This window comes from Nomascus leucogenys, chromosome 8, assembly GCF_006542625.1.
Source record: "Nomascus leucogenys isolate Asia chromosome 8, Asia_NLE_v1, whole genome shotgun sequence".
Taxonomy (NCBI): domain Eukaryota; kingdom Metazoa; phylum Chordata; class Mammalia; order Primates; family Hylobatidae; genus Nomascus; species Nomascus leucogenys.
Window position 1 is genome coordinate 47,797,635 of NC_044388.1, and position 25,178 is coordinate 47,822,812.

Below are 25,178 nucleotides of genomic sequence, written 5' to 3' on the forward strand. Positions count from 1 at the left end.
TTAAAGACTTACATGCTAGATCTAAAACCATAAAAACCCTAGAAGAAAACCTAGGCAATACCATTCAGGACATAGGCATGGGCAAGGACTTCATGTCTAAAACACCAAAAGCAATGACATCAAAAGCCAAAACTGACAAATGGGATCCAATTAAACTAAAGAGCTTCTGCACAGCAAAAGAAACTACCATCAGAGTGAACAGGCAACCTACAGAATGGGAGAAAATTTTTACAACCTACCCATCTGACAAAGGGCTAATATCCAGAATGTACAGTGAACTCAAACAAATTTACAAGAAGAAAGCAACCCCATCAAAAAGTGGGCGAAGGATATGAACAGACATTTCTCAAAAGAAGACATTTATGCAGCCTAAAAATACATGAAAAAATGCTCATCATCACTGGCCATCAGAGAAATGCAAATCAAAAGCACAATGAGATAACCATCTCACACCAGTTAGAATGGTGATCATTAAAAAGTCAGGAAACAACAGGTGCTGGAGAGGATGTGGAGAAATAGGAACACTTTTACACTGTTGGTGGGACTGTAAACTAGCTCAAGCATTGTGGCAGTCGGTGTGGCGATTCCTCAGGGATCTAGAACTAGAAATACTATTTGACCCAGCCATCCCATTACTGGGTATATACCCAAAGGATTATAAATCATGCTGCTATAAAGACACATGCACACGTATGTTTATTGCAGCACTATTCACAATAGCAAAGACTTGGAACCAACCCAAATGTCCAACAATGATAGACTGGATTAAGAAAATGTAGCACATATACACCATGGAATACTATGCAGCCATAAAAAAGGATGAGTTCATGTCCTTTGTAGGGACATGGATGAAGCTGGAAACCATCATTCTCAGCAAACTATCGCAAGGACAAAAAACCAAACAGCGCATGTTCTCACTCATAGGTGGGAATTGAACAATGAGAACTCATGGACACAGGAAAGGGAACATCACACTCTGGGGCCTGTTGTGGGGTGGGTGGAGGGGGGAGGGATAGCATTAGGAGATATACCGAATGCTAAATGAGGAGTTAATGGGTGCAGCACACCAACATGGCACATGTATACATATGTAACAAACCTGCACATTGTACACATGTACCCTAAAACTTAAAGTATTAAAAAAAAGAAAGTCTTTATAACCTTTTTTTTTTTTTTTTTTTTTTTTTTTTCATAGCTAGGGGCTGTGGCTAATTCCACATGTCCCCAGGGCTTATCTAGAATCTGGTGGCTTCAAGGTAGGTAAATAGAACAATTTTCAAAAGTCAAAGAAGTCGTTTATGACCTTAAAGCTTGTATGTTGATTTTTGTATCCTGCAACTTACTGAATTTACTTTTTTCAATTCTAAGAGTTTTTTGGTAGAGTCGTCATTTTTTTTTTTTCTGTATCAGATCATATCATCTGCAAACAGGAATAGTTTGATTTCTTCCTTACCAATTTGGATGCCCTTTATTTCTTTCTCTTGCCTAATTGCTCTGGCTAGAACTTCCAATGCTATGTTGAATACGAGTGGTGAGAGTTGTCATCCTTGTTCCATTTGCTAGAGGAAAAGCTGGAGCTTTTCCCTATTCAGTACGATGTTAGCTGCACGTTTGTCATATGTGACCTTTATTGGGTTATGGTACATTCCTTCTGTACCTAATTTGTTTGGGTTCTCTTATCATGAAGGGATGTTGAATTTTATCAAACGCTTTTTTCTGCATCTACTGAGATGTTTGTATGGTTTTTGTCCTTCATTCTCTTGATGTGTTACATTTACTGATTTGCGTGTATTGAGCCATCCTTGCATCCCTGAGGTGAATCCTACTTGATTATGGTGTATGTTCTTTTTGATGTGCTGTTGGATTCAGTTCACTAGTATTTTGTTGAGGATTTTTGCATATATATTCATTAGGAATATTGGTCTGTTGTTTCTTTTTTTATTGTGTCTTTATCTGGTTTTGGTATCAGAGTTATGCTGGCCTTGTAGAATGAGTTTAGAAGAATTCCCTCTCCTTCAATATTTTGGAATAGTTTGAGAATAATTGGTATGAGTTCTTCCTTAAAAGTTCAGTAGAATTCAGCTGTGAAGCCATCTAGTCCTGCAGTTTTGTTTGTTAGGAGACTTTTATTACTGATTCAATCTCATTACTCATTATTGGTCTTTTCAGGCCTTCTGTTTCTTCTGGGTAGTGTGTATGTGTCCAGGAATTTATCCATTTCCTCTGAGATTTTGAGTTTGTTGATGTATAGTTGTTCATAATAGTCTGTAATGATCCTTTGTATTTCTGTGGTGTCAGTTACATGATGACTCCTTTTATAAAAGTTTAATTTTTAAAAATGTTTTTATTTGAAAAAGATAAGACACCAGAGGAGTGAGTTCAGTTCTCAAATAGAAGCTCGAGGAGCCTTTGTCTCATTGGCAACCAGCATGTGCTACATTTTGTGTGGTCACTGTTTCTATGGTAACTGAGGCTTCATGACATAACAAAGGGTGACTCTAGGAACCCCTTAAGGATTGTTGAACAGAGACAGTTCCTTGTGAGGATGTATTGGAAATTGGCAAAAGGTGGGGAAATAATGTCCATGGGAGATGGGAAATAGGTCCATGGGGCTGCAGCTTGATAAATTGCTGGCTTGTATTTTCGGAGTCTGGGACACCATGGCTGCCTCCTCCATGAATGTGGAAAGGAGCCAATCTTTTTTTTCTTTTTTTTTCTTTTTTGAGACAGAGTCTCGCTGTGTCATCCAGGCTGGAGTGCAGTGGTGCAGTCTTGGCTCACTGCAACCTCCGCCTTCTGGGTTCAAGTGATTCTCCTGCCTCAGCCTCCTGAGTAGCTGGGATTACAGGCACGCACAACCATGCCTGGCTAATTTTTTGTATTTTTAGTGGAGACTCGCTTTCATCATGTTGGTCAGGCTAGTCTCGAACTCCTGACCTCGTGATCCACCCGCCTCAGCCTCCCAAAGTGCTGGGATTATAGGCATGAGCCACCGTGCCTGGCTGGAAAGGAGACATCTTAAAGGAAGAAGCCCTTTAGGAGAAGGGAGAGAAGTTTATAGAAAGTAAAACCATAAAACAAGGTACTGTTTCTTTTAAAGTTTTCTTCACTCCTTGTAGGTGCTGTGGAGGCAGCAGTTATGAAACAGAGACCCTGCTGTCTTCATGAAAGGTGCTTTTTAGTTGGGCAGTCAAACACAAAGGAAAATAAGAAACAAATATGGGATACAATATGTTAGTGACATGTGCTGATAAGACAAAGCAGGGCAAGGATAGTGAGGCTTGTGCCTTTAGGTGGACAGAGAAGGCCTCTGGCCAGGAACATGTGAGATCATGATGAGAGTGTACTTGGGGATATGTTCCAGTAAGAAGGAGGAGGACGATGGAGTCCCCAAGATGGAATGTGCCTGGTGGGCCAGGAAGGAAGCCAGAGTCACCAGAGATCATGACAAGAAAAAGAGAGCTCATGACATGAGGTCAGAGAAGGTTCAAGTGGGAGCCAGATCATGCTGGGCCTTGAAGGCCTTAAAGAACCACTGGAAAAATTGTAGTAGAGGAATTCGCATTTTAAAGGGATTATCTTGGCTGCTTGTCTGTAGGCTGAAAAGTAGGGTGAAGAGTGGAAGGTTGGTCACAGCTGAACCAGGTGGTTGCAGTGGAGGCAGTGAGAGGTCAATGGATCCTGGGTATCTTTTAAAGGTATTTGCAGGCCAGGTGCGGTGGTTCATGCCTGTAATCCCCGCACTTTGGGAGGCTGAGGCGGGTGCATTACTTGAGGCCAGGATTTTGAGACCAGCCTGGCCAACAAGGTGAAACCCTGTCCCTACTGGAAAAAAAAAAAAAAAAAAAAGCTGGATGTGTTGGCCTGCGCCTGTAATCCCAGCTACTTGGGAGGCTGAGGCAGGAGATTTGCTTGAACGTGGGGGGCGGAGGTTGCAGTGAGCTGAGATTGTACCACTGCACTCCAGCCTGGGTGACAGAGTGAGACTCTGTCTCAAAAAAGAAAAAAACGGTATTTCCAGTACAATTTCCTAACAGATTGGATGTGGAATGTAAGAGAAAGAGAGGATGACTACAGGTTCTTGGCCTGGCACCAGGAAAAACCGAGTTGTCACTACCTGAGATGGGGAAGATGGAGAGGTGCAGATTCTGTGTCCAAGGTGCACACATAGTTGCACGTGTGGATCCTGGGCCGTTCGTTGGATGTGCTTGTCTGTGTTTACACGAGGTCTGGAAGGAGAATAGAACTTTGGGACTTGGTATCGTTTAGATGCTGTGGAAAGCATGAGGATGTGAAAGAAGTCACGAAGGAAGGGATGTGAGTCAAGAGGAGGACTTGCAGTTAATTTCTGTCTCCTTCAAAGACATCACCTTGAGGGCCGCTCCCTTGCATCCAGGTTGCTGCAGTCACCCAGAAGGTGTTTGGAATTTCTTTGTCAGGATTGCTTTTCACCTTGAAGGATATGCTTCTGAATAGGTTTGGTGGTTGCAGATCACTGTTACTTGAGAATAGATTTTTAATTTTAGGGACCCTTGACAAATCATGTCCATCCAACTGTGGGATTTAATAATGTTTGTAATAGATTAATGTAGTTTTATTAAAGTGAAATGTGACTAAAGTGCAGTTATGTTGATTTTTGCTTTTTCTTTGACTGAAACTTACCATTGGGGCAAAATATTTTTAGTGCTTGAGTGGAGACGGTTGGTTAGGAGCCTTGTCCCCATGTGCAGGTTCTGGCACAGGGGAGACTCATTATCCTGAATGTAGTCACTCATTTGAACAGCCGACCTGTAAGTGACCCATTTCTGATCGGGGCACCCTCCTCACTCTGGCAAGCTGGAAGGCATAGGTTTTTCAATAGGAATTTCTTTTTTTCTTATTTTCTTTTTTTTGAGACAGAGCCTTGCTCTGTCCCCCATGCTGGAGTGCAGTGGTGCCATCTCGGCTCACTGCAAGCTCCGCCTCCTGGGTTCACGCCATTGTCCTGCCTCAGCCTCCCGAGTAGCTGGGACTACAGGTGCCCGCCACCATACCTGGCTAATTTTTTTTTTGTATTTTTAGTGGAGATGAGGTTTCACCATGTTAGCCAGGATGCTCTGGATCTCCTGATCTCGTGATCCACCTGGAGCCTCAGCCTCCCAAAGTGCCGGGATTACAGGCGTGAGCCACCGCGCCCGGCTGGAATTTCTATATCCAAAGTTCACAACACCCCACTCTGATCTCCATCTCTTCTCCTAGCACTCTTGCTCCAACAATTGCTCAATCTCATGGCGACCTCCAGCGACTCAATCCCATCTCTGACAGTCCCTTTTGTCATCACTCCCACATTCACCCAGCGGAGATTCCACAGGCTTTTGATCTCATCACTCTTTTGCAAAAACCTGGAACAACTTCCTTGCGCCTTTTTCTCCATCATGCCTGGCCAAAGCAGCCCCAAGCCTGGTTGAACCTGACTCTGCATCTGCACTGGAGCCACTACACAGGAGCAGGAGAGAAATCCCACAGCTACATGCTTTGAACGCACAGCACAGACCTCAGATGTGCGCCCCACACACCCAGTAGTCTCACTCTGTTCCCTTAGTGAGTTTTTGTTCCTCTTCTCTGAGACAGATATTTCCTCAAATACCCCCATGCTGCCTTGTCTTAGCTCATGATCTTGTTTCATTAGTTAGGAAAACAGAAGCCACCCAAAGGGAACATCCTCACCTTCCTACCACCAGGTCTACAAACCTGCCAGCTCAGGTATCATCCTTGACTTCTTTTTCATTTCTTTTTTTTTTTTTTTTTTTATAGGCAAGGTCTCACTCTGTTGCCCAGGCTGGAGTCCAGTGGTGCTGTCATAGCTCACTGCAGCCTTGAACTCCTGGGCTCAAGGGATCCTCCCACCTCAGTCTTCTGAGTAGCTGGGACTATAGGTATGTGCTCCACGCCTTACTAATCCCTGATTTCTCACAACTTCACACATTCAGCTCCTTTCTTCTCTCTCTCATCATCAGTCTTTTCCGCTCAGTACCCATCCCTGTTGCTGTTACAAATACTCTTTAAAAAAGAAAATCCTGTTCCTTGTCTTGCCTTGTCCACTGTAGCAAGGCCCTTCCTCTGCCTCCTTTGTAGCAGAGCTGCTCTGACTCTGTCTGTACCTCATCTCCCCCAGTTGCACCTTCATTTTGTCTCAGTGTGGCTTCCCGACACCACCCCTCCAGTGAATCGGCCTCATCAAGGCCATAAGCAACTCCTGGTTGGACGTTTCTCGGTCCTCCTCTTCTTTGATCTTTTCAGCAGCTCTTGATCCAGTTGACTCCTCTCCCTGTAGTCCTGGCTCTCGGGGGAACCACGTGCTTTTTGTTTTCTTCCTCCCTGCCTGGCAGTTCCTAATTACTCTCCTTTGCTGACTTCTGTCCCTCATCTCACTGGGTCTCAACCAGAAGCAATCTTGCTCCTCAGGGGGCCATTTAGCAATGTGTGGAGACATCTGTGGTTGGTCACAACTGGGGAGTAGGGGTTGCTACCAGCATCCAGTGGTTAAAGGCCAGGGATGCTGCTACACATCCTGTAACCCACAGGATGGCCCTGGCCCCTCAGCCGTTAATCTGGACTGAATGTGAACAGTGCTGATGCAAGAAACCTTCCTCGAGGCTCCTTCCTGGACTGTCTTCTTGAGTCTTCTTTAGATATGCTCCTAGGTGATGGAATCTAGTGCCGTTGCTGTAAATACATTTCATATGTTGGTGACTCCCAAGTTTCTGTCCCCAGCCTGTACCCGAGCCACAGATTTGTATGTCTCACTACTTATTGGGCATCTCTACTTGGAGGTATCTTCAGTGTCTCCGCATATCCAGCGTGGAACTCGTGATATTTTCCCCTCTGAAACCTGTTCTCCCAGCCTTCTCTGGCTCAGCAAATGGCATCGCTTCCCACCCAGTTGCTGAAGCCAGAAACCTGGGAGTCACCTTGAGTCCTTCCATTCCCCCTTCAGTTAGGCCAAGAGCAGTTCCATCCATTCTTTTTTCGCAATGCATCCCACATGTGTTTGATAATCTCTGCCCACTGGCCCATCTTCAGTAAGTCCTCATGTCTTGCCTTGCACAGGTCTCTCTGCTTCTTTTGCTGTTCACCATGCACAGTTATCTTTTTTTTTTTTTGAGATGGAGCCTTGGTCTGTCGCCAGGCTGGAGTGTAGTGGCATGATCTCGGCTCACTGCAACTTCCGACTCCCTGGTTCAAGTGATTCTCCTGCCTCAGCCTCCTGAGTAGCTGGGATTACAGGCACCTGCACCACCATGCCCAGCTAATTTTTGTGTTTTTAGTAGAGACGGGGTTTCACCATGTTGGACAGGATGGTCTTGATCTCCTGACCTCGTGATCCGCCCACCTCTCCCTCACAAAGTGCTGGGATTACAGGTGTGAGCCACCCAGCCCAGCCCATGCACAGTCATCTTTTAAATGCACAGTCATCTTTGGAATTGTCAGGAGCATTGTGTCCTCTACCGAGAACAATAGGTAGCTTTGCCCCATGGTTACACTAATTGGTTTGTGAAAGACATTGATTCCTTGCTTTTTCTTTATTCTTTTTTTTTTTTTTAAATTATAAAAGCAGTACATTCAATTCAAATATTCAGTAGGAGGTGAAGTACAAAGCAGAAGTTCCCTTCTCTTGCTGCTTTTTCTCTCCCCAATTTATTCCCTGGGAATACAGTTGGAGATTGATCGCTTTGAGATTTTTAAACCCAAGATTACATTAAAAGAACCGGTTATGCACTCTCCCAGTCATCTCAAGGACACAGTACCCTGTGTCAGGGGAGCTGCTCAAAGTCTGGAATGTAGATTTGGGGCAACAGGAATAGTAAGAAGAAAGATTATAGCACAGCCAGGAGTCAGTTTTTTTTTTCTTATCATTATAATGAAATGACTTATTGAAGGACCTGTTGTATAGTACATTAAAAATCCATACAGTATGGGTTGGATTCTGTCAGAAGAGTGGATTCGATTCTTTCTCTTACATTATTTTGTAGCTCTCATTTTGTGTAACCTTTGGGAGGATCACTGGTGATGTCTTAATGTTTGAGGCTGTATTTAATGCTTACCATCTGGAAAGATGTTACATGAACAGTCTGTTTAAAGCATGGAGGAATAATGTCCACTTCTCAGCCTCTTGCCAGCTCTGCCTCCTCATCCCTTCCATCCCTTCTAACCCTGGACCTCTCGTCTTCCGTGCTTGCACCCCGGGTGACCTCATCCAGCCTTCTGGCTTTATCTGTGCAGAGACTGCTTCCCTGAACTTTTCTATCCAGCTGCCCACCTGACATGTACCTGGGGTTTCTGAGAGGCTTCTCAAACTCACCACGTCCCAGATCTTCCTCAGAGCCTACTCACCTTTTATTATTTCCTAACTCCATCAGTCCTGCTGTTCAGGCCACCTATCTGGTCAACATCCTGACCTCTGTCTCATCCACATTCAGTTCATCAGCAAGTTACATTGTTTCTACTTTCAGAAGAGACCTGGAATTTGACCACTCCTCAGGCTTGCACCAGGACCCAGCCCAGCCCCGCAAACCACCCTCACCCTGGACTTACATTGTTTCACCAGCCTCCAAAAATGGTCTTTCTGCTTCTACACTTGCTCCCTACCTCTTCAGTCTATTCTCAACACAGCACTCAGAATGCCTCTTCTAAATTATTAGTCAAATAGTGTCACTCCTCTGCTCAAAATCCTTTGGTGCTCTCTGTCTCATTCTGAGTAAAAGAGCCCCTGCAACGACAAGGCCCTGCGAGACTTAACACCCTCCCTCCAGCTCTCGCCTGCTCCATGGTCCCTGTCCGGTCTACTCCAGTGTCAGAGCCATGCTGTTCTGGAAGCCTGTGGGCATGCTTCCACTCCAGGGCCCTTGGCCCTTGCTGTTTTCTGTCTGGGCTGTAGCTCCACAAATAACAAATGGCTCCTTCCCTTACCTCCTTCACGGTCTTGCTCAAAGGCCACCCCGGTGAGAAGTCCTTCAACCCCGTTTAAAATTGCAAACCATCCCTGCTTAATTTTTCTCTAAAGCGCATTTCTCTTTCCAATATACTTTATACATTTCCTATTTATTCATTGTTTGCCTCCTGCACTAGTATGTAAATTTCATGGTGGTAGGGATTTATGTTTATTGACATAATGAAGACACATTTGACTACATAGCAGTTAAATTATTGTAAGACCACATTAACTAAGTTAATTATTTTCTTTTTCTTTTTTAGAGACAGAGTCTCTCTCTTTTGCCCAGTCTGGAGTGCAGTGGTGCGATCATAGCTTATTGCAACCTCAAACTCAAGTGATCCTCCCACCTCAGCCTCTTGAGTAACTGGGACCACAGGCGTGTGCCACCCTGCCTGGCTAATTAAAACAATTTTTTTTTTAAAGAGTTGCGATCTTGTTATTTTGCCCAGGCTGGTCTCAAACTCTGGGCTCAAGTAGTCCTCCTGCCTCGGCCTCCCAAAGTGCTAGAATTACAGGTGTGAGCCACTGTGTCTGGCATAATTATTTTCTGGATCTCGTCTTTTACATTTGTAATAAAGGATCTCACAAGTAATACGTTGACCCTTGAACAATGTGGAGATTAGGGGCACTGACCCCCTACATAATAAGAAATCTGCTTATACTGTTTGCTTCCTTAAAAACTTAACAACTAAAAGCCTACTACTGATATCATAGTTGGTTAACTGTACTTTATATAAGTATTATATACTGTATTCTTAAAGTAAGATAGAGAAATGTTATTAAGAAAAATCACAAGAAAAAATACATATACTGTTAATTAAATACATTTACTGTTCATTAAGTGGAAGTGGATCCATCATCCATCACAAAGGTCTTTATCCTTGATTTTTTTTTTCACAGTGAGTGGGCTGAGGAGGAGGAGGAAAGGGAGAGGTTGGTCTTGGTATCCAAGGGGTGGTAAAGGCAGAAGAAAATTTGTGTGTAAGTGGAACTGCACAGTTCAAACCTGTGTTGTTCAAGGGTCAAGTATATATAAAGAGCTCCCAGTAATTAATAAGCACAAGGCAGACAACCCTATAGAAAATTGGATAAAGGACAGTGAACAGACTTTTGACAGCAGAAATACAGAAATGCCTAAAAAGATGACAAATGCCTAACCTCATTAGTAATCAGGGAAATACAAATTAGAAGAGTAAGGTATTTTCATCCATTGATTGGCACAAATTACAAACAGTGGTAATAATCTAATGACTAAGGGTGTATTCCTAAGATTCTCTCATGTGCTGCTGGTGAAAGTGCATGCTAGCACAGGCTTTGGAAGGTAATGATGGCAATAGATATTCTCATTCGGTAAATCTATCTACTTACCTAGCTTATAAAATATTTGTGCATGTGCATAGACATGTAAATATAAGGCTATACACTGTAGCCTTGTCATTAGAAAAGGGACTAAAATGTCCAGGTCTTTAGAAATAGATCATATAAGATCTTATTAAAGGTCTTTACAAAATTATAGCTACATAATAATCTAAGAAAGAATCCAATCTATTTTGACAGCATCCATTCCAAATTCCTTCTATTTTTATTATATTATACTTTAAAGAAAAAGGGTAGTATTATCTGTAAAACCTTACTGGAAATACACAAGCGTAGGTATTATGCCCACACTATGAAACATTACTCAGCTTTAAAAAGAATGGCCTAGATCTACATGTATACATGGAAAGGATTTCTGAGGCTCAGTTAAATGAAAAAAAAGCTGCAATGTATGTTTGTTATAACGCCATTACTATAACAGCAAACCCAAATGCTGTTTTACAAGTGTACATTAATACATAAAGGCATAGAAAAACTTCTGGGAGGATAACAGCCAGTTACCAGGTTTCCTTTGGGTTGGGAAGTAAAACTGGGGGCAGGGAGACATCCTGCCTATCCTCTGTATTTGAGTTTTTACCAAGAAAAGTGTTCATGATTAATTTTATAATAAAAAAGGTAAAGTATATTAACTGTTCTTTCCAAATAAAAGTCTTTTAGAAAATGATTAAAAGCAACTAAATTAGAGGTTGTGAGAAATGATTTTTTTTTTTTTTTTTTTTTTTTTTTTTTTTTTTTTAATTATACTTTAGGGTTTTAGGGTACATGTGCACAATGTGCAGGTTTGTTACATATGTATCCATGTGCCATGTTGATTTCCTGCACCCATTAACTCGTCATTTAGCATTAGGTGTATCTCCTAATGCTGTCCCTCCCCCCTCCCCCCACCCCACAACAGTCCCCGGAGTGTGATGTTCCCCTTCCTGTGTCCATGAGTTCTCATTGTTCAATTCCCACCTATGAGTGAGAACATGCGTGTTTGGTTTTTTGTCCTTGCGATAGTTTACTGAGAATGATGTTTTCCAGTTTCATCCATGTCCCTACAAAGGACACGAACTCATCATTTTTTATGGCTGCATAGTATTCCATGGTGTATATGTGCCACATTTTCTTAATCCAGTCTATCGTTGTTGGACATTTGGGTTGGTTCCAACTCTTTGCTATTGTGAATAGTGCCGCAATAAACATACGTGTGCATGTGTCTTTATAGCAGCATGATTTATAGTCCTTTGGGTATATACCCAGTAATGGGATGGCTGGGTCAAATGGTATTTCTAGTTCAGATCCCTGAGGAATCGCCACACTGACTTCCACAATGGTTGAACTAGTTTACAGTCCCACCAACAGTGTAAAAGTGTTCCTATTTCTCCACATCCTCTCCAGCACCTGTTGTTTCCTGATTTTTTAATGATGGCCATTCTAACTGGTGTGAGATGGTATCTCACTGTGGTTTTGATTTGCATTTCTCTGATGGCCAGTGATGATGAGCATTTCTTATGTGTTTTCTGGCTGCATAAATGTCTTCTTTTGAGAAGTGTCTGTTCATGTCCTCTGCCCACTTTTTGATGGGGTTGTTTGTTTTTTTCTTGTAAATTTGTTTGAGTTCATTATAGATTCTGGATATTAGCCCTTTGTCAGATGAGTAGGTTGCAAAATTTTCTCCCATTCTGTAGGTTGCCTGTTAATTCTGATGATAGTTTCTTTTGCTGTGCAGAAGCTCTTTAGTTTAATGAGATCCCATTTGTCGATTTTGGCTTTTGTTGCCATTGCTTTTGGTGTTTTAGACATGAAGTCCTTGCCCACGCCTATGTCCTGAATGGTATTGCCTAGGTTTTCTTGTAGGATTTTAATGGTTTTAGGTCTAACATATAAGTCTTTAATCCATCTTGAATTAATTTTTGTATAAGGTGTAAGGAAGGGATCCAGTTGCAGCTTTCTACATATGGCTAGCCAGTTTTCCCAGCACCATTTATTAAATAGGGAATCCTTTCCCCATTTCTTGTTTTTGTCAGGTTTGTCAAAGATCAGATAGTTGTAGCTATGCGGCATCATTTCTGAGGGCTCTGTTCTGTTCCATTGATCTATGTCTCTGTTGTGGTACCAGTACCATGCTGTTTTGGTTACTGTAGCCTTGTAGTATAGTTTAAAGTCAGGTAGCGTGATGCCTCCAGCTTTGTTCTTTTGGCTTAGGATTGACTTGGCGATGCGGGCTCTTTTTTGGTTCCATATGAACTTTAAAGTAGTTTTTTCCAATTCTGTGAAGAAAGTCATTGGTAGCTTGATGGGGATGGCATTGAATCTATAAATTACCTTGGGCAGTATGGCCATTTTCATGATATTGATTCTTCCAACCCATGAGCATGGAATGTTCTTCCATTTGTTTGTATCCTCTTTTATTTCATTGAGCAGTGGTTTGTAGTTCTCCTTGAAGAGGTCCTTCACATCCCTTGTAAGTTGGATTCCTAGGTATTTTATTCTCTTTGAAGCAATTGTGAATGGGAGTTCACTCATGATTTGGCTCTCTGTTTGTCTGTATTGGTGTACAAGAATGCTTGTGATTTTTATACATTGATTTTGTATCCTGAGACTTGCTGAAGTTGCTAATCAGCTTAAGGAGATTTTGGGCTGAGACAATGGAGTTTTCTAGATATACAATCATGTCATCTGCAAACAGGGACAATTTGACTTCCTCTTTTCCTAATTGAATACCTTTTATTTCCTTCTCCTGCCTGATTGCTCTGGCCAGAACTTCCAGCACTATGTTGAACAGGAGCGGTGAGAGAGGGCATCCCTGTCTTGTGCCAGTTTTCAGAGGGAATGCTTCCAGTTTTTGCCCATTCAGTATGATATTGGCTGTGGGTTTGTCGTAGATAGCTCTTATTATTTTGAGATATGTCCCATCAATACCTAATTTATTGAGAGTTTTTAGCATGAAGGTTGTTGAATTTTGTCAAAGGCCTTTTCTGCATCTATTGAGATAATCATGTGGTTTTTGTCTTTGGTTCTGTTTATATGTTGGATTACATTTATTGATTTGCGTATGTTGAACCAGCCTTGCATCCCAGGGATGAAGCCCAGTTGATCATGGTGGATAAGCTTTTTGATGTGCTGCTGGATTCGGTTTGCCAGTATTTTATTGAGGATTTTTGCATCAATGTTCATCAAGGATATTGGTCTGAAATTCTCTTTTTTGGTTATGTCTCTGCCAGGTTTTGGTATCAGGACGATGCTGGCTTCATAAAATGTGTTAGGGAGGATTCCCTCTTTTTCTATCGATTGGAATAGTTTCAGAAGGAATGGTACCAGTTCCTCCTTGTACCTCTGGTAGAATTCGGCTGTGAATCCATCAGGTCCTGGACTCTTTTTGGTTGGTAAGCTATTGATTATTGCCACAATTTCAGAACCTGTTATTGGTCTATTCAGAGATTCAACTTCTTCCTGGTTTAGTCTTGGGAGGGTGTATTTGTCGAGGAATTTATCCATTTCTTCTAGATTTTCTAGTTTATTTGCATAGAGGTGTTTGTAGTATTCTCTGATGGTAGATTGTATTTCTGTGGGATCGGTGGTGATATCCCCTTTTTCGTTTTTTATTGCATCTATTTGATTCTTCTCTCTTTTCTTCTTTATTAGTCTTGCTAGCGGTCCATCAATTTTGTTGATCTTTTCAAAAAACCAGCTCCTGGAAGTCATTAATTTTTTGAAGGGTTTTTTGTGTCTCTATTTCCTTCAGTTCTGCTCTGATTTTAGTTATTTCTAGCCTTCTGCTAGCTTTTGAATGTGTTTGCTCTTGCTTTTCTAGTTCTTTTAATTGTGATGTTAGGGAGTCAATTTTGGATCTTTCCTGCTTTCTCTTGTGGGCATTTAGTGCTATAAATTTCCCTCTACACACTGCTTTGAATGTGTCCCAGAGATTGTGGTATGTTGTGTCTTTGTTCTCGTTGGTTTCAAAGAACATCTTTATTTCTGCCTTCATTTCATTATGTACCCAATAGTCATTCAGGAGCAGGTTGTTCAGTTTCCATGTAGTAGAGCGGTTTTGAGTGAGTTTCTTAATCCTGAGTTCTAGTTTGATTGCACTGTGGTCTGAGAGACAGTTTGTTATAATTTCTGTTCTTTTACATTTGCTGAGGAGAGCTTTACTTCCAACTATGTGGTCAATTTTGGAATAGGTGTGGTGTGGTGCTGAAAAAAATGTATATTCTGTTGAGTTGGGGTGGAGAGTTCTGTAGATGTCTATTAGGTCCACTTTATGTAGAGCTGAGTTCAATTCCTGGATATCCTTGTTAACTTTCTGTCTCGTTGATCTGTCTAATGCTGACAGTGGGGTGTTAAAATCTCCCATTATTATTGTGTGGGAGTTTAAGTCCCTTAGTAGGTCACTCAGGACTTGCTTTATGAATCTGGGTGCTCCTGTGTTGGGTGCATATATATTTAGGATAGTTAGCTCTTCTTGATGAATTGATCCCTTTACCATTATGTAATGGCCTTCTTTGTCTCTTTTGATCTTTGTTGGTTTAAAGTCTATTTTATCAGAGACTAGGATTGCAACCCCTGCCTTTTTTTGATTTCCAGTTGCTTGATAGATCTTCCTCCATCCCTTTATTTTGAGTCTATGTGTGTCTCTGCACGTGAGATGGGTTTCCTGAATACAGCACACTGATGGGTCCTGACTCCTTATCCAGTTTGCCAGTCTGTGTCTTTTGATCGGAGCATTTAGCCCATTTACATTTAACGTTAATATTGTTATGTGTGAATCTGATCCTGTCATTATGATGTTAGTTGGTTATTTTGCTCGTTAGTTGCTATAGTTTCTTCCTAGTCTCGATGGTCTTTACAATTTGGCATGTTTTTGCAGTGGCTGGTACCGGTTGTTCCTTTCCATGTTTAGTGCTTCCTTCAGGAGCTCTTTTAGGGCAGGCCTGGTGGTGACAAAATCACTCAGCGTTTGCTTGTCTGTAAAGTGTTTTATTTCTCCTTCACTTATGAAGCTTAGTTTGGCGCGATAGGAGATTCTGGGTTGAAAATTCTTTTCTTTAAGAATGTTGAATATCGGCCCCCACTCTCTTCTGGCTTGTAGAGTTTCTGCTGAGAGATCAGCTGTTAGTCTGATGGGCTTCCCTTTGTGGGTAACCCCACCTTTCTCTCTGGCTGCCCTTAACATTTTTTCTTTCATTTCAACTTTGGTGAATCTGACAGTAATGTGTCTTGGAGTTGCCCTTCTCGAGGAGTATCTTTGTGGCGTTCTCTGTATTTCCTGAATCTGAATGCTGGCCTGCCTTGCTAGATTGGGGAAGTTCTCCTGGATAATATCTTGCAGAGTGTTTTCCAACTTGGTTCCATTCTCCCCATCATTTTCAGGTACACCAATCAGACGTAGGTTTGGTCTTTTCACATAGTCCCAAATTTCTTGGAGGCTTTGTTCATTTCTTTTTATCCTTTTTTCTCTAAACTTCCCTTCTCTTTTCATTCCATTCATTTCATCTTCCATCAGCGATACCCTTTCTTCCAGTTGATCGCATCTGCTACTGAGGCTTCTGCAATCTTCGCGTAGTTCTCGAAACTTGGCTTTCAGCTCCATCGGCTCCTTGAAGCCCTTCTCTCCATTGGTTATTCTAGTTATCCATTCTTCTAATTTTTTTTCAAAGTTTTTAACTTCTTTGCTGTTGTTTTGAATTTCCTCTCGTAGCTCAGAGTAGTTTGATCGTCTGAAGCCTTCTTCTCTCAACTCATCAAAGTCATCCTCCATCCAGCTTTGTTCCGTTGCTGGTGAGGAACTGCGTTCCTTTGGAGGAGGAGAGGTGCTCTGTTTTTTAGAGTTTCCAGTTTTTTTGGTCTGTTTTTTCCCCATCTTTGTGGTTTTATCTACTTTTTGTCTTTGATGATGGTGATGTACAGATGGGTTTTTGGTGTGGATGTCCTTTCTGTTTGTTAGTTTTCCTTCTACCAGACAGGACCCTCAGCTGCAGGTCTGTTGGAGTTTACTAGAGCTGCACTCCAGACCCTGTTTGGCTGGGTGTCAGCAGCGGTGGCTGCAGAACAGCGGATTTTCGTGAGACCACAAATTCAGCTGTCTGATAGTTCCTCTGAAAGTTTTGTCTCAGAGAAGTACCGGGTTGAATGAGGTGTCAGTCTGTCCCTACTGGGGGGGTGCCTCCCAGTTAGGCTGCTCAGGGGTGAGGGACCCACTTTAGGAGGCAGTCTGACCGTTCTCAGATCTCCAGCTGCGTGCTGGGAGAACCACTACTCTCTTCAAAGCTGTCAGTCAGACAGGGACATTTAAGTCTGTGGAAGTTCTTGCAGAGTTTTTGTTTGTCTGTGCCCTGCCCCCAGAGGTGGAGCCTACAGAGGCAGGCAGGCCTCCTTGAGCTGTGGTGGGCTCCACCCAGTTCGAGCTTCCTGGCTGCTTTGTTTACCTAAGCAAGCCTGGGCAATGGCGGGCGCCCCTCCCCCAGCCTCGCTGCCGCCTCGCAGCTTGATCTCAGACTGCTGTGCTAGCAATTAGCGAGACTCCGTGGGCATAGGACCCTCCGAGCCAGGTGCGGGACACAATCTCCTAGTGTGCCGTTTTCCAGGCCCGTTGGAAAAGCGCAGTTAGGGTGGGACTGACCCGATATTCCAGGTGCCGTCTGCTTCCCCTTTCTTTGACTAGGAAAGGGAACTCCCTGACCCCTTGCGCTTCCCGAGTGAGTCAGTGCCTCGCCCTGCTTCGGCTCGCGCACAGTGCGCTTCACCGACTGTCCTGCACCCACTGTTAGGCACTCCCTAGTGAGATGAAACCAGTACCTCAAGCAGAAATGCAGAAATCACCCGTCTTCTGTGTCGCTGGGGCTGGGAGCTGGAGACCGGAGCTGTTCCTATTCGGCCATCTTGGCTCCACGAGAAATGATTCTTAAACAGTCCATGACTAGCAAATTTTTTATATTGGAGGATTCAAATATTTGTGTGTGACCTCAAAGACTAATAGTATTTCATAATAATATTTAATAATCTTCATTCATCTGAAACAAAAATGAATTAGACATAAATGAGGGCTCAGGAGCCCTGGGGCTTGTGGCTGAGCCTCCCGAACTTACTGTGTTTTTTTTTTTTTTTTTTTTTTTTTGTTAACGGAGTCTCGCTCTGTTGCCCAGGCTGGAGTGCAACGGTGTGATCTCGGCTCACTGCAAGCTCCACCTCCAGGGTTCATGCCATTCTGCCATTCTCCTGCCTCAGCCTCCCGAGTAGCTGGGAGTACAGGCACCTGCCACCACACCTGGCTAATTTTTTGTATTTTTAGTAGAGACGGGATTTCACCTTGTTAGCCAGGATGGTCTTGATTTCCTGACCTCGTGATCTGCCTGCCTCGGCCTCCCGAAGTGCTGGGATTACAGGCGTGAGCCACTGTGCCCGGCCCCCCTCTTATTGTTGAATGTGTGGCAGCAGCTTCCCAAAAGCCAGCATCGTTTTTAGGTGAAAAATGGGCCTAGAAAACCAAAGCCATTGCCAGTGCTGGTGGTGACCATGCAGAGGTAGGTGTAAGGAAGCCATGGATCTGAACAAAACCTCAATTGTTTGTATTAGAGCCAATTATCAGATTCAGTGGGATGCAAATCTATGGAGAGTGTGTGTTCAATATGAAAATTTAAAAAAATTGTGAACTTTTAGAATGTGGCCTTATCTAGTCCTTGAAATTTAGGAAATTTCTAGTGCATGTAGCAGCCAGAGTGAAAAACGGCTTTTTTTTTTTTTTTTTTGAGACGAAGTCTCACTCTGTAACCAGGCCGGAGTGCAGTGGTGCAGTCTCGGCTCACTGCAGCCTCTGCCTCCCGGGTTCAAGCGATTCTCCTGCCTCAGCCTCCCGAGTAGATGGGACTGCAGGCGCGCGCCACCACGCCCAGCTAATTTTTTTGTATTTTTAGTGAGATGGGGTCTCACCATGTGGCCAGGCTGGTCTCGATCTCCTGACGTTGTGATCCGCTTGCCTCGGCCTCCCAAAGTGCTGGGATTACAGGCGTGAGCCACTGCGTCTGGCCAAAAAATGGCTTTTTAATAGAAATTATTATCCTTAGTGAAATTTCTCAAATATGAGGATTAGAGAGTCTTGAAAGAGTTTTCATTTGACTGTTAGGAGCCAGTCAAAGTTATCTGGGTTTTTCCGTAATGAACCTCCCTTCTTAGATCCAGAAAAGATCTTCATGGTCCTTGGGTCCACCTCCATTTTATATATTTCTTTTTATTTTTGTTTTTTAAATTCCCAATGCCAGTTTTTCTGAAATTTTATGTATTTTTGAGTTAAAAAATTTAAGTTGTAATGTATGTTCATCTTGGAAAATACCAAAAGATATGAAGGAAAAAAAAAATCACCCATCATCTTACCACATAAAGACAACTAAGGCATTAGCATATTTCCTTTGATTTCCATGTGCTGTAATTTAAATTTGTCTCGTTTTATGCAGTTGGAACAATATTATACAAACGGTTTTGTATACTTCTCATTTGTAACGTTGCTTTTTTTTTTTTTTTTTGAGATGGAGTTTCACTCTTGTTTACCCACTCTTGTAACTCCAGTTCAATGGCACAATCTTGGCTCTCCACAACCTCCACCTCTGGATTCAAGCTACTCTTCTGCCTCAGCCTCCTGAGTAGCTGGGATTACAGGCATGCACCACCATGCCCGGCTAATTCTGTATTTTTAGTAGAGGTTTTAGGTTTTAGGTTTTGCCATGTTGGCTAGGCTGGTCTCCAACTCCTGACCTCAGGTGATCTGCCTGCCTTGGCCTCCCAAAGTGCTGGGATTATAGGTGTGAGCCACTGCACCCAGCCGTACCATTACTTTTATCTGTTATAACTCTATAAATATATACATTTTGGTGACCACATGATACATACATACATATATATATATATATATATTATTTTTTTTTTTTTTTTTTTTTTTTTTTTTTTGAGATAAGTTTTCACTGTGTCACCCAGCTGTGATTATTGCTCACTGCAGTCTCGATTACCTTGGCTTGAATGATCCTCCTACCTCAGCCTCCCCTGAGTAGCTGGGGGTACATGTACGCTTCATTACACCCTGCTAGTTTCTTAATTTCTTTTCTTTTTTTTTTTTTTTTGAGACAGAGTTTCACTCTTGTTGCCCAAGCTGGAGCGCAGTGGTGTGATCTTGGCTTACGGCAACCTCTGCCTCCCGGGTTCAAGTGATTCTCCTGCCTCAGCCTCCCAGGTAGCTGGGATTACAGGCATGCACCACCACGCCTGGCTAATTTTGTATTTTTAGTAGAGACAGGGTTTTTCCATGTTGGTCAAGGTGGTCTTGAAGTCTTTACCTCAGGTGATCCACCCGCCTTGGTCTCCCAAAGTGTTGGGATTACAGGTGTGAGCCACTATGCCTGGCCCACCCTGCTAGTTTCTAAAAAATGTTTTGCAGAGATGGGTTCTCACTATGTTGATCATACTGCTCCCATCGTTTGCTAAGTTTCAGTTTATGCTTTTATAAATAATGCCAGATTTTTATTCCTGGAGCTTCTTACCTATTTCCGATTATTGCCTTAGATTTAGATATTAGAGTCTCTTGATAAATAATGCAAAAAACTGCTTTGGAAACCATAACCTTTATTTGAACGATGACATGGCACACTGCTTGCAGAATGAGCTTGGGGCAGGAATCTCCTGAGTCCTGAGCCTGCTTTCTCTTTTGTAATCTTCTGCCTTCTCTTGGGATTTAAGCAAAAGATCAGAGGTTCTTTCTTTAATTATAGTGCTTCCTGCAAGCAAACGAAAGGTAGAAATCCAAGGTAGAAATGTGCACTTGCTCTTCTATTAGCTGTGGACTCTATGAGAAGGTCTTGTGTTTATGTAGCATTTCAGCTCCTGCCTTTACAGCTGAAGTAACACCAAATCACAGAACATGTAAAAATGTTTTCCTTACATATAAATATTCCTATTTATGATTTACTATGCCATCTTTTAAAATTAATGAGTAACATTGTTACATGTGATGGGCAGGGCTCTACGCCCTCATGTAGGCTTTTTGGGGTCTCCACACTTACCCACTTTTCCAGTCCACTCCCCCGCCTCCTCTTCTTCCCCACCCACTGTGCGGTGGTCCATTGGAACTGGCAGTCTACTTGCCACTCTTCCCTGCCATGAAGTTATATGGAGTCTTCCCTCCTGAGCTAGCACTCCCCTGCCCCACATCGAATCTGCAGGTCCCCCTCATTCTGTGAGACCGGCTTCCCGAAGTCTTCCAGCACCCTCTGCAGCATCTCTCAGTGTCCTGCCCAGAGGCAATCGCTTCCTGCCCTGAGGTTCCACCCACTAATGTGGCACTTGCCTTGCTGAATGCTGTGTTTGCTCATCAGTCTGTCTTCATAACTAGACAGAGAGCAACTCTGCGATGGGGTCTGCACCTTGTTAATTTATGTATCTTCTGCAGAACACCTGCCACTTAAAAGATACTTGTTGTTCTTTGGTCACTAAATTAGATGAGAGTTCAGGCCTGATGTTCTCTATGGCTTTGTTGCAGGTCTTTCTGTCTGAGTGGAAGGAGCACAAAGTTGCTCTCTCACGGCTCACCAGCCTGGAGATGAAAGATGATTTCCTCCATGGACTGCAGATGCTGAAATCTCTACAAGGCACACATGTTGTCACGCTGCTTGGCTATTGTGAGGTTGACAACACTATTCTTACTGAATATCACCCTCTGGGTTCCTTGAGTAACCTGGAAGAAACACTAAACCTTTCAAAGTACCAAAATGTGAACACGTGGCAGCACAGGCTGGAGCTGGCCATGGACTATGTCAGCATCATTAACTACCTGCACCACAGCCCTGTGGGCACGCGGGTCATGTGTGACTCCAATGACCTGCTGAAGACACTGTCCCAGTATCTGCTAACAAACAACTTCAGCATTTTGGCAAATGACTTGGACGCCTTACCCCTGGTAAACCACAGCTCCGGGACGCTGGTGAAGTGCGGCCACAGGGAGCTGCATGGGGATTTCGTGGCTCCAGAGCAACTGTGGCCCTATGGAGAGGACATGCCATTCTGCGATGATCTCATGCCCTCATATGACGAGAAGATTGACATTTGGAAGATCCCAGACATCTCCAGTTTCCTTCTGGGGCACATTGAAGGGAGTGATATGGTCCGATTCCATTTGTTTGATATTCACAAAGCATGCAAGAGCCAGACTCCCTCAGAAAGACCCACTGCCCAGGATGTTCTGGAGACCTACCGGAAGGTCTTGGATACACTTAGAGATGCCGTGATGTCTCAGGCAAGAGAGATGCTGTGAAAACCAGTCCAGCCAATGAAGGTGGGATTGAAGGGCTGAATGGAAGTTACAGCATTCTACTCTGATGGTGGAGTTTTTTGCCCCAGTTTCGTGTTTTATTGTTTTTTTTTTTTTATGGCTTAGCCATGTGGTTCGTTGTCCACATCCACATGTATGTTTGCATGTATTCCACATTGGTTGTTAGATTTTTTTTTTTTTTGAGTTGGGGTCTTGCTCTGTTGCCGAGGCTGGAGTGCAGTGACGTGATCTCGGCTCACTGCAGCCTCTGTCTCCCAGGTTCAAGCAGTTCTCCCACCTCAGCCTCCTGAGTAGCTGGGATTACAGGCACACCACCACGCCTGGCTAATTTTTGTATTTTTAGTGGAGGTGGGGTTTCACCATGTTGGCCAGGCTGGTCCTGAACTCCTGACTTCCTCGGCCTCCCAAAGTGTTGGGATTACAGGCGTGGGCCACTACGCCTGGCCAGTTGTTAGATTTCTATGGATTTGTAGTTTCCAAAGTTTCTCGTTATTGATTTCTACTTTTCTTCCATTGTGGTCTGAGAAGGTATTTGATATGATTTAGACTTCCAAAAATTTATTGAGACTTGTTTTGTGGTCTAACATATGGTCTGTGCTGGAGAATGTTCCATGTGCTGATGAGAAGAATGTATATTCTGCAGCTGTTGGAAGAAAGGGTCTGTAAATGTCTGTTAGGTCCATTTGGTCTGTAATGCAGATTAAGTCTGATGTTTCTGTCTAGATGATCTGCCCAGTACTGAAAGTGAGGCATTAAAATCCCCTGCTTTTTTTTGTATTAGGATCTGCCTCTCTATTTAGCTCTAATAGTGTTTGTTTATACATGTGAGTGCTTTGGTATTGGGTGCATATATATTTAAAATTGTTACATCCTTTTGCTGAATTGATCCCTTTATCATTATGTAATGATCTTCTTTGTTCCTTTTTATGTTTTCTGACTTAGTCTATTATGTGTAAGTATAGCTACTCCTGCACATTTTTGGTTTCAATTTGCATGGAATATTTTTTTCCATCTGTTCGCTTTCAGTCTATATGTGTTTTTACATGTGAAGTGAGTTTGTTATAGGTAACATATAGTTGAATCTTGTTTTTTTAAAATCCATTCAGCCAGTCTATGTATTTTAATTGGAGAATTTAAATTATTTACATTCAGGGTTTTTATTGATAGATGAGGACTTAGTCCTGTGCTTTTAATTGTTTTCTGATTGTCTTGTATATATTTTTTTCCTATCTTTTTTATTTATTTTTATTTTTTATTTTGAGTGTTGCTATGTCTCCCAGGCTGGAGTGCAGTGGCAGGATCTCGGCTCACTGCAACTTCTGCCTCCCAAGTTCAAGCAATTCTCCTGCCTCAACCTCCCAAGTACCTGGGATTACAGGTGCCCACCACCAAGCCCAGCTAATTTTTGTATTTTTAGTAGAGATGGGGTTTCACCTATCTTCTTTTGTATTGTTTACTTTACAATTTGGTGGTTTTTTTAATAGTCATAATGTTTGATTTCTTTTTCTCATTTGTGTTTCTGCTCTACTAGTGAGTTTTAAGCCTTTGTGTGTTTTCATAATGGTAGATACCATCCTGTCTATTTGAAGATCAGATGAGATTGGGCGTGTTCAGGGTGGTATTAATGTGGGAATGAAGGAGGACTGGAGAGACCATGGGGTGAGACAAGAGGATTTTTATTGAGTGCACTCAGACCCAGCTGATTAACATCCAAAAACTGGGCCTAGACAAAGACAGCACTTGACTTTTATACACACTTCTAAAAGGGGGTGGGCTAGCTTGAAACAAGCTTACAGTGGCGTGAAGCAAAGATACAGAGGCAGAACAAAGGCAGCTAATCAAACTTTGACAGGTTCATGACCCAGGATTACACGTGACCCTTGCTGTGCAGCTCAGATGGCTGTTATCTAGGCTTGCTCAAAAGAGCCTTGCATGGGCTTATCTTGTAATGTTCGCTATGGCTCCTAGACTGCTGCAGCCCAGGCCTGCTCAGGCATGTCTTACAACCTTCACTGTGCTGCTTAGATACAACAGAGTACTTGAAGTTACTGGCTACAGAAAACAGGAATCTATAAACTCATAAGTTTACTCATAGGGGAAAGGAAAATTTGTTTTCTTCTCCCTATGTTGAGGGAGAGTCTCCAGAGCACATTCCTTTGAGCCTTTGCTTATTCGATAATGTTATTGAGACTTTGCCTGGGTCCAGGCTTTGCCTGTTACTGCCTTTGGGATGAGTCACCCTGATATAGAAAGCTTGTTTTACTCTTTTTAATTTTATTTTTCTTTCTTTAATTTCCTGCCTCAGTATGGCTGTCTTTCTCTTCCAGATGTAGGATTCCTTTAAGCATTTCTTGTGGGGCTGATCTAGTTGTGATGATTTCCCTGTTTTTTTTTTTTTTTTTTTTTTTTTTTTGAGATGGAGTCTTACTCTGTCACCCAGGCTGGAATGCAGTGGCACGACCTCTGCTCACTGCAAGCTCCGCCTCCCAGGTTCATGCCATTCTCCTATCTCAGCCTCCTAAATAGCTGGGACCACAGGTGCTCGCCACCACACCTGGCTAATTTTTTGTATCTTTAGTAGAGATGGGGTTTCACCATGTTAGCCAGGATGGTCTCGATTTCCTGACCTTGTGATCTGCCTGCCTCAGACCTCGTGATCCACCCGCCTCAGCCTCCCAAAGTGCTGGGATTACAGGTGTGAGCTACTGCGCCTGGCCAGTATTTTTTTTTTTAAACTAAATTATCATTAATGTTAAAATTTAACTGACCATATATATAGTTGTGCAATTGCTGCTTTCTCACAGAACTGTGTAGGATTCATTCAACAGACCACAGAAATGAGGTCTGGCATTTAACGGACTAATGATAGAGGAAATAAACTGATTTATACAAGAATATCAAAATATTGTCATGTGGTTTAGTGTAGCTCAAGTTATGAATTAGTGCCAACTCTTGCTGCAGTGTCTCTGACACAATTTTATCTTGGAACTTGGCAATTTAAGTTGACTTTCTTCACTGAAAAGAGTTCTTTCATGATACTCTTCATAAATTGCTCATGTAGCAGCTTAATCTCTTTCATTTGCTGTCTCCTAACAATGCTAACTTATTGCCACCTCTTTTGTTGCTCTTGAAATATTTTAATTAGTTTTTCTTCCTCTCCTCAGTCTTCTACATGTCTATGTTGTATTCTTGAAGCAGTCAGTGACTGCATAGGATATCTATAATTCCGTTTCTGCCTTTTGTGTTCTAAAAATAACGTTCAGTTATGTTCTCGGTGTTGATGCAAGCTTTTGTATACTTTTGAAGCCTTTTTCTTTTTGCAGCAAGCCCCTGTTTAATGGCAGCTGCAATTACTTGTAGCTTCTCTACATCAACCCCCTTGTCTTCCTCATCTGTTTCTGCAAAAGGTTTTCTTTCCCTGTGCTCATCAGTTTCTGGATCCTTTTCTCCATGTTCCATTTCCTGGGTGGCCATGACCTGAGCCTCCAACTGGACCTTAGCAGCCCTCCTATCGCTCCTCCTGCCTTGGGTGCA

General features: G+C 42.7%; 1 protein-coding gene across 2 annotated transcripts in view; it reads left to right on the plus strand.

The window, feature by feature from the left end:
* The window catches only part of POMK (protein O-mannose kinase), a 44,316-nt gene extending 22,625 nt beyond the window's left edge, over positions 1–21,691 (plus strand). For both annotated transcript variants that reach the window (XM_030816452.1, XM_012508378.2), the window contains one exon: positions 20,856–21,691. In XM_030816452.1, the coding sequence (XP_030672312.1) occupies positions 20,856–21,626 (771 nt within the window). In that variant the 3' untranslated portion in view covers positions 21,627–21,691. The remainder of the gene's footprint in view (positions 1–20,855) is intronic.
* The last annotated feature ends 3,487 nt before the right edge of the window (positions 21,692–25,178 follow it).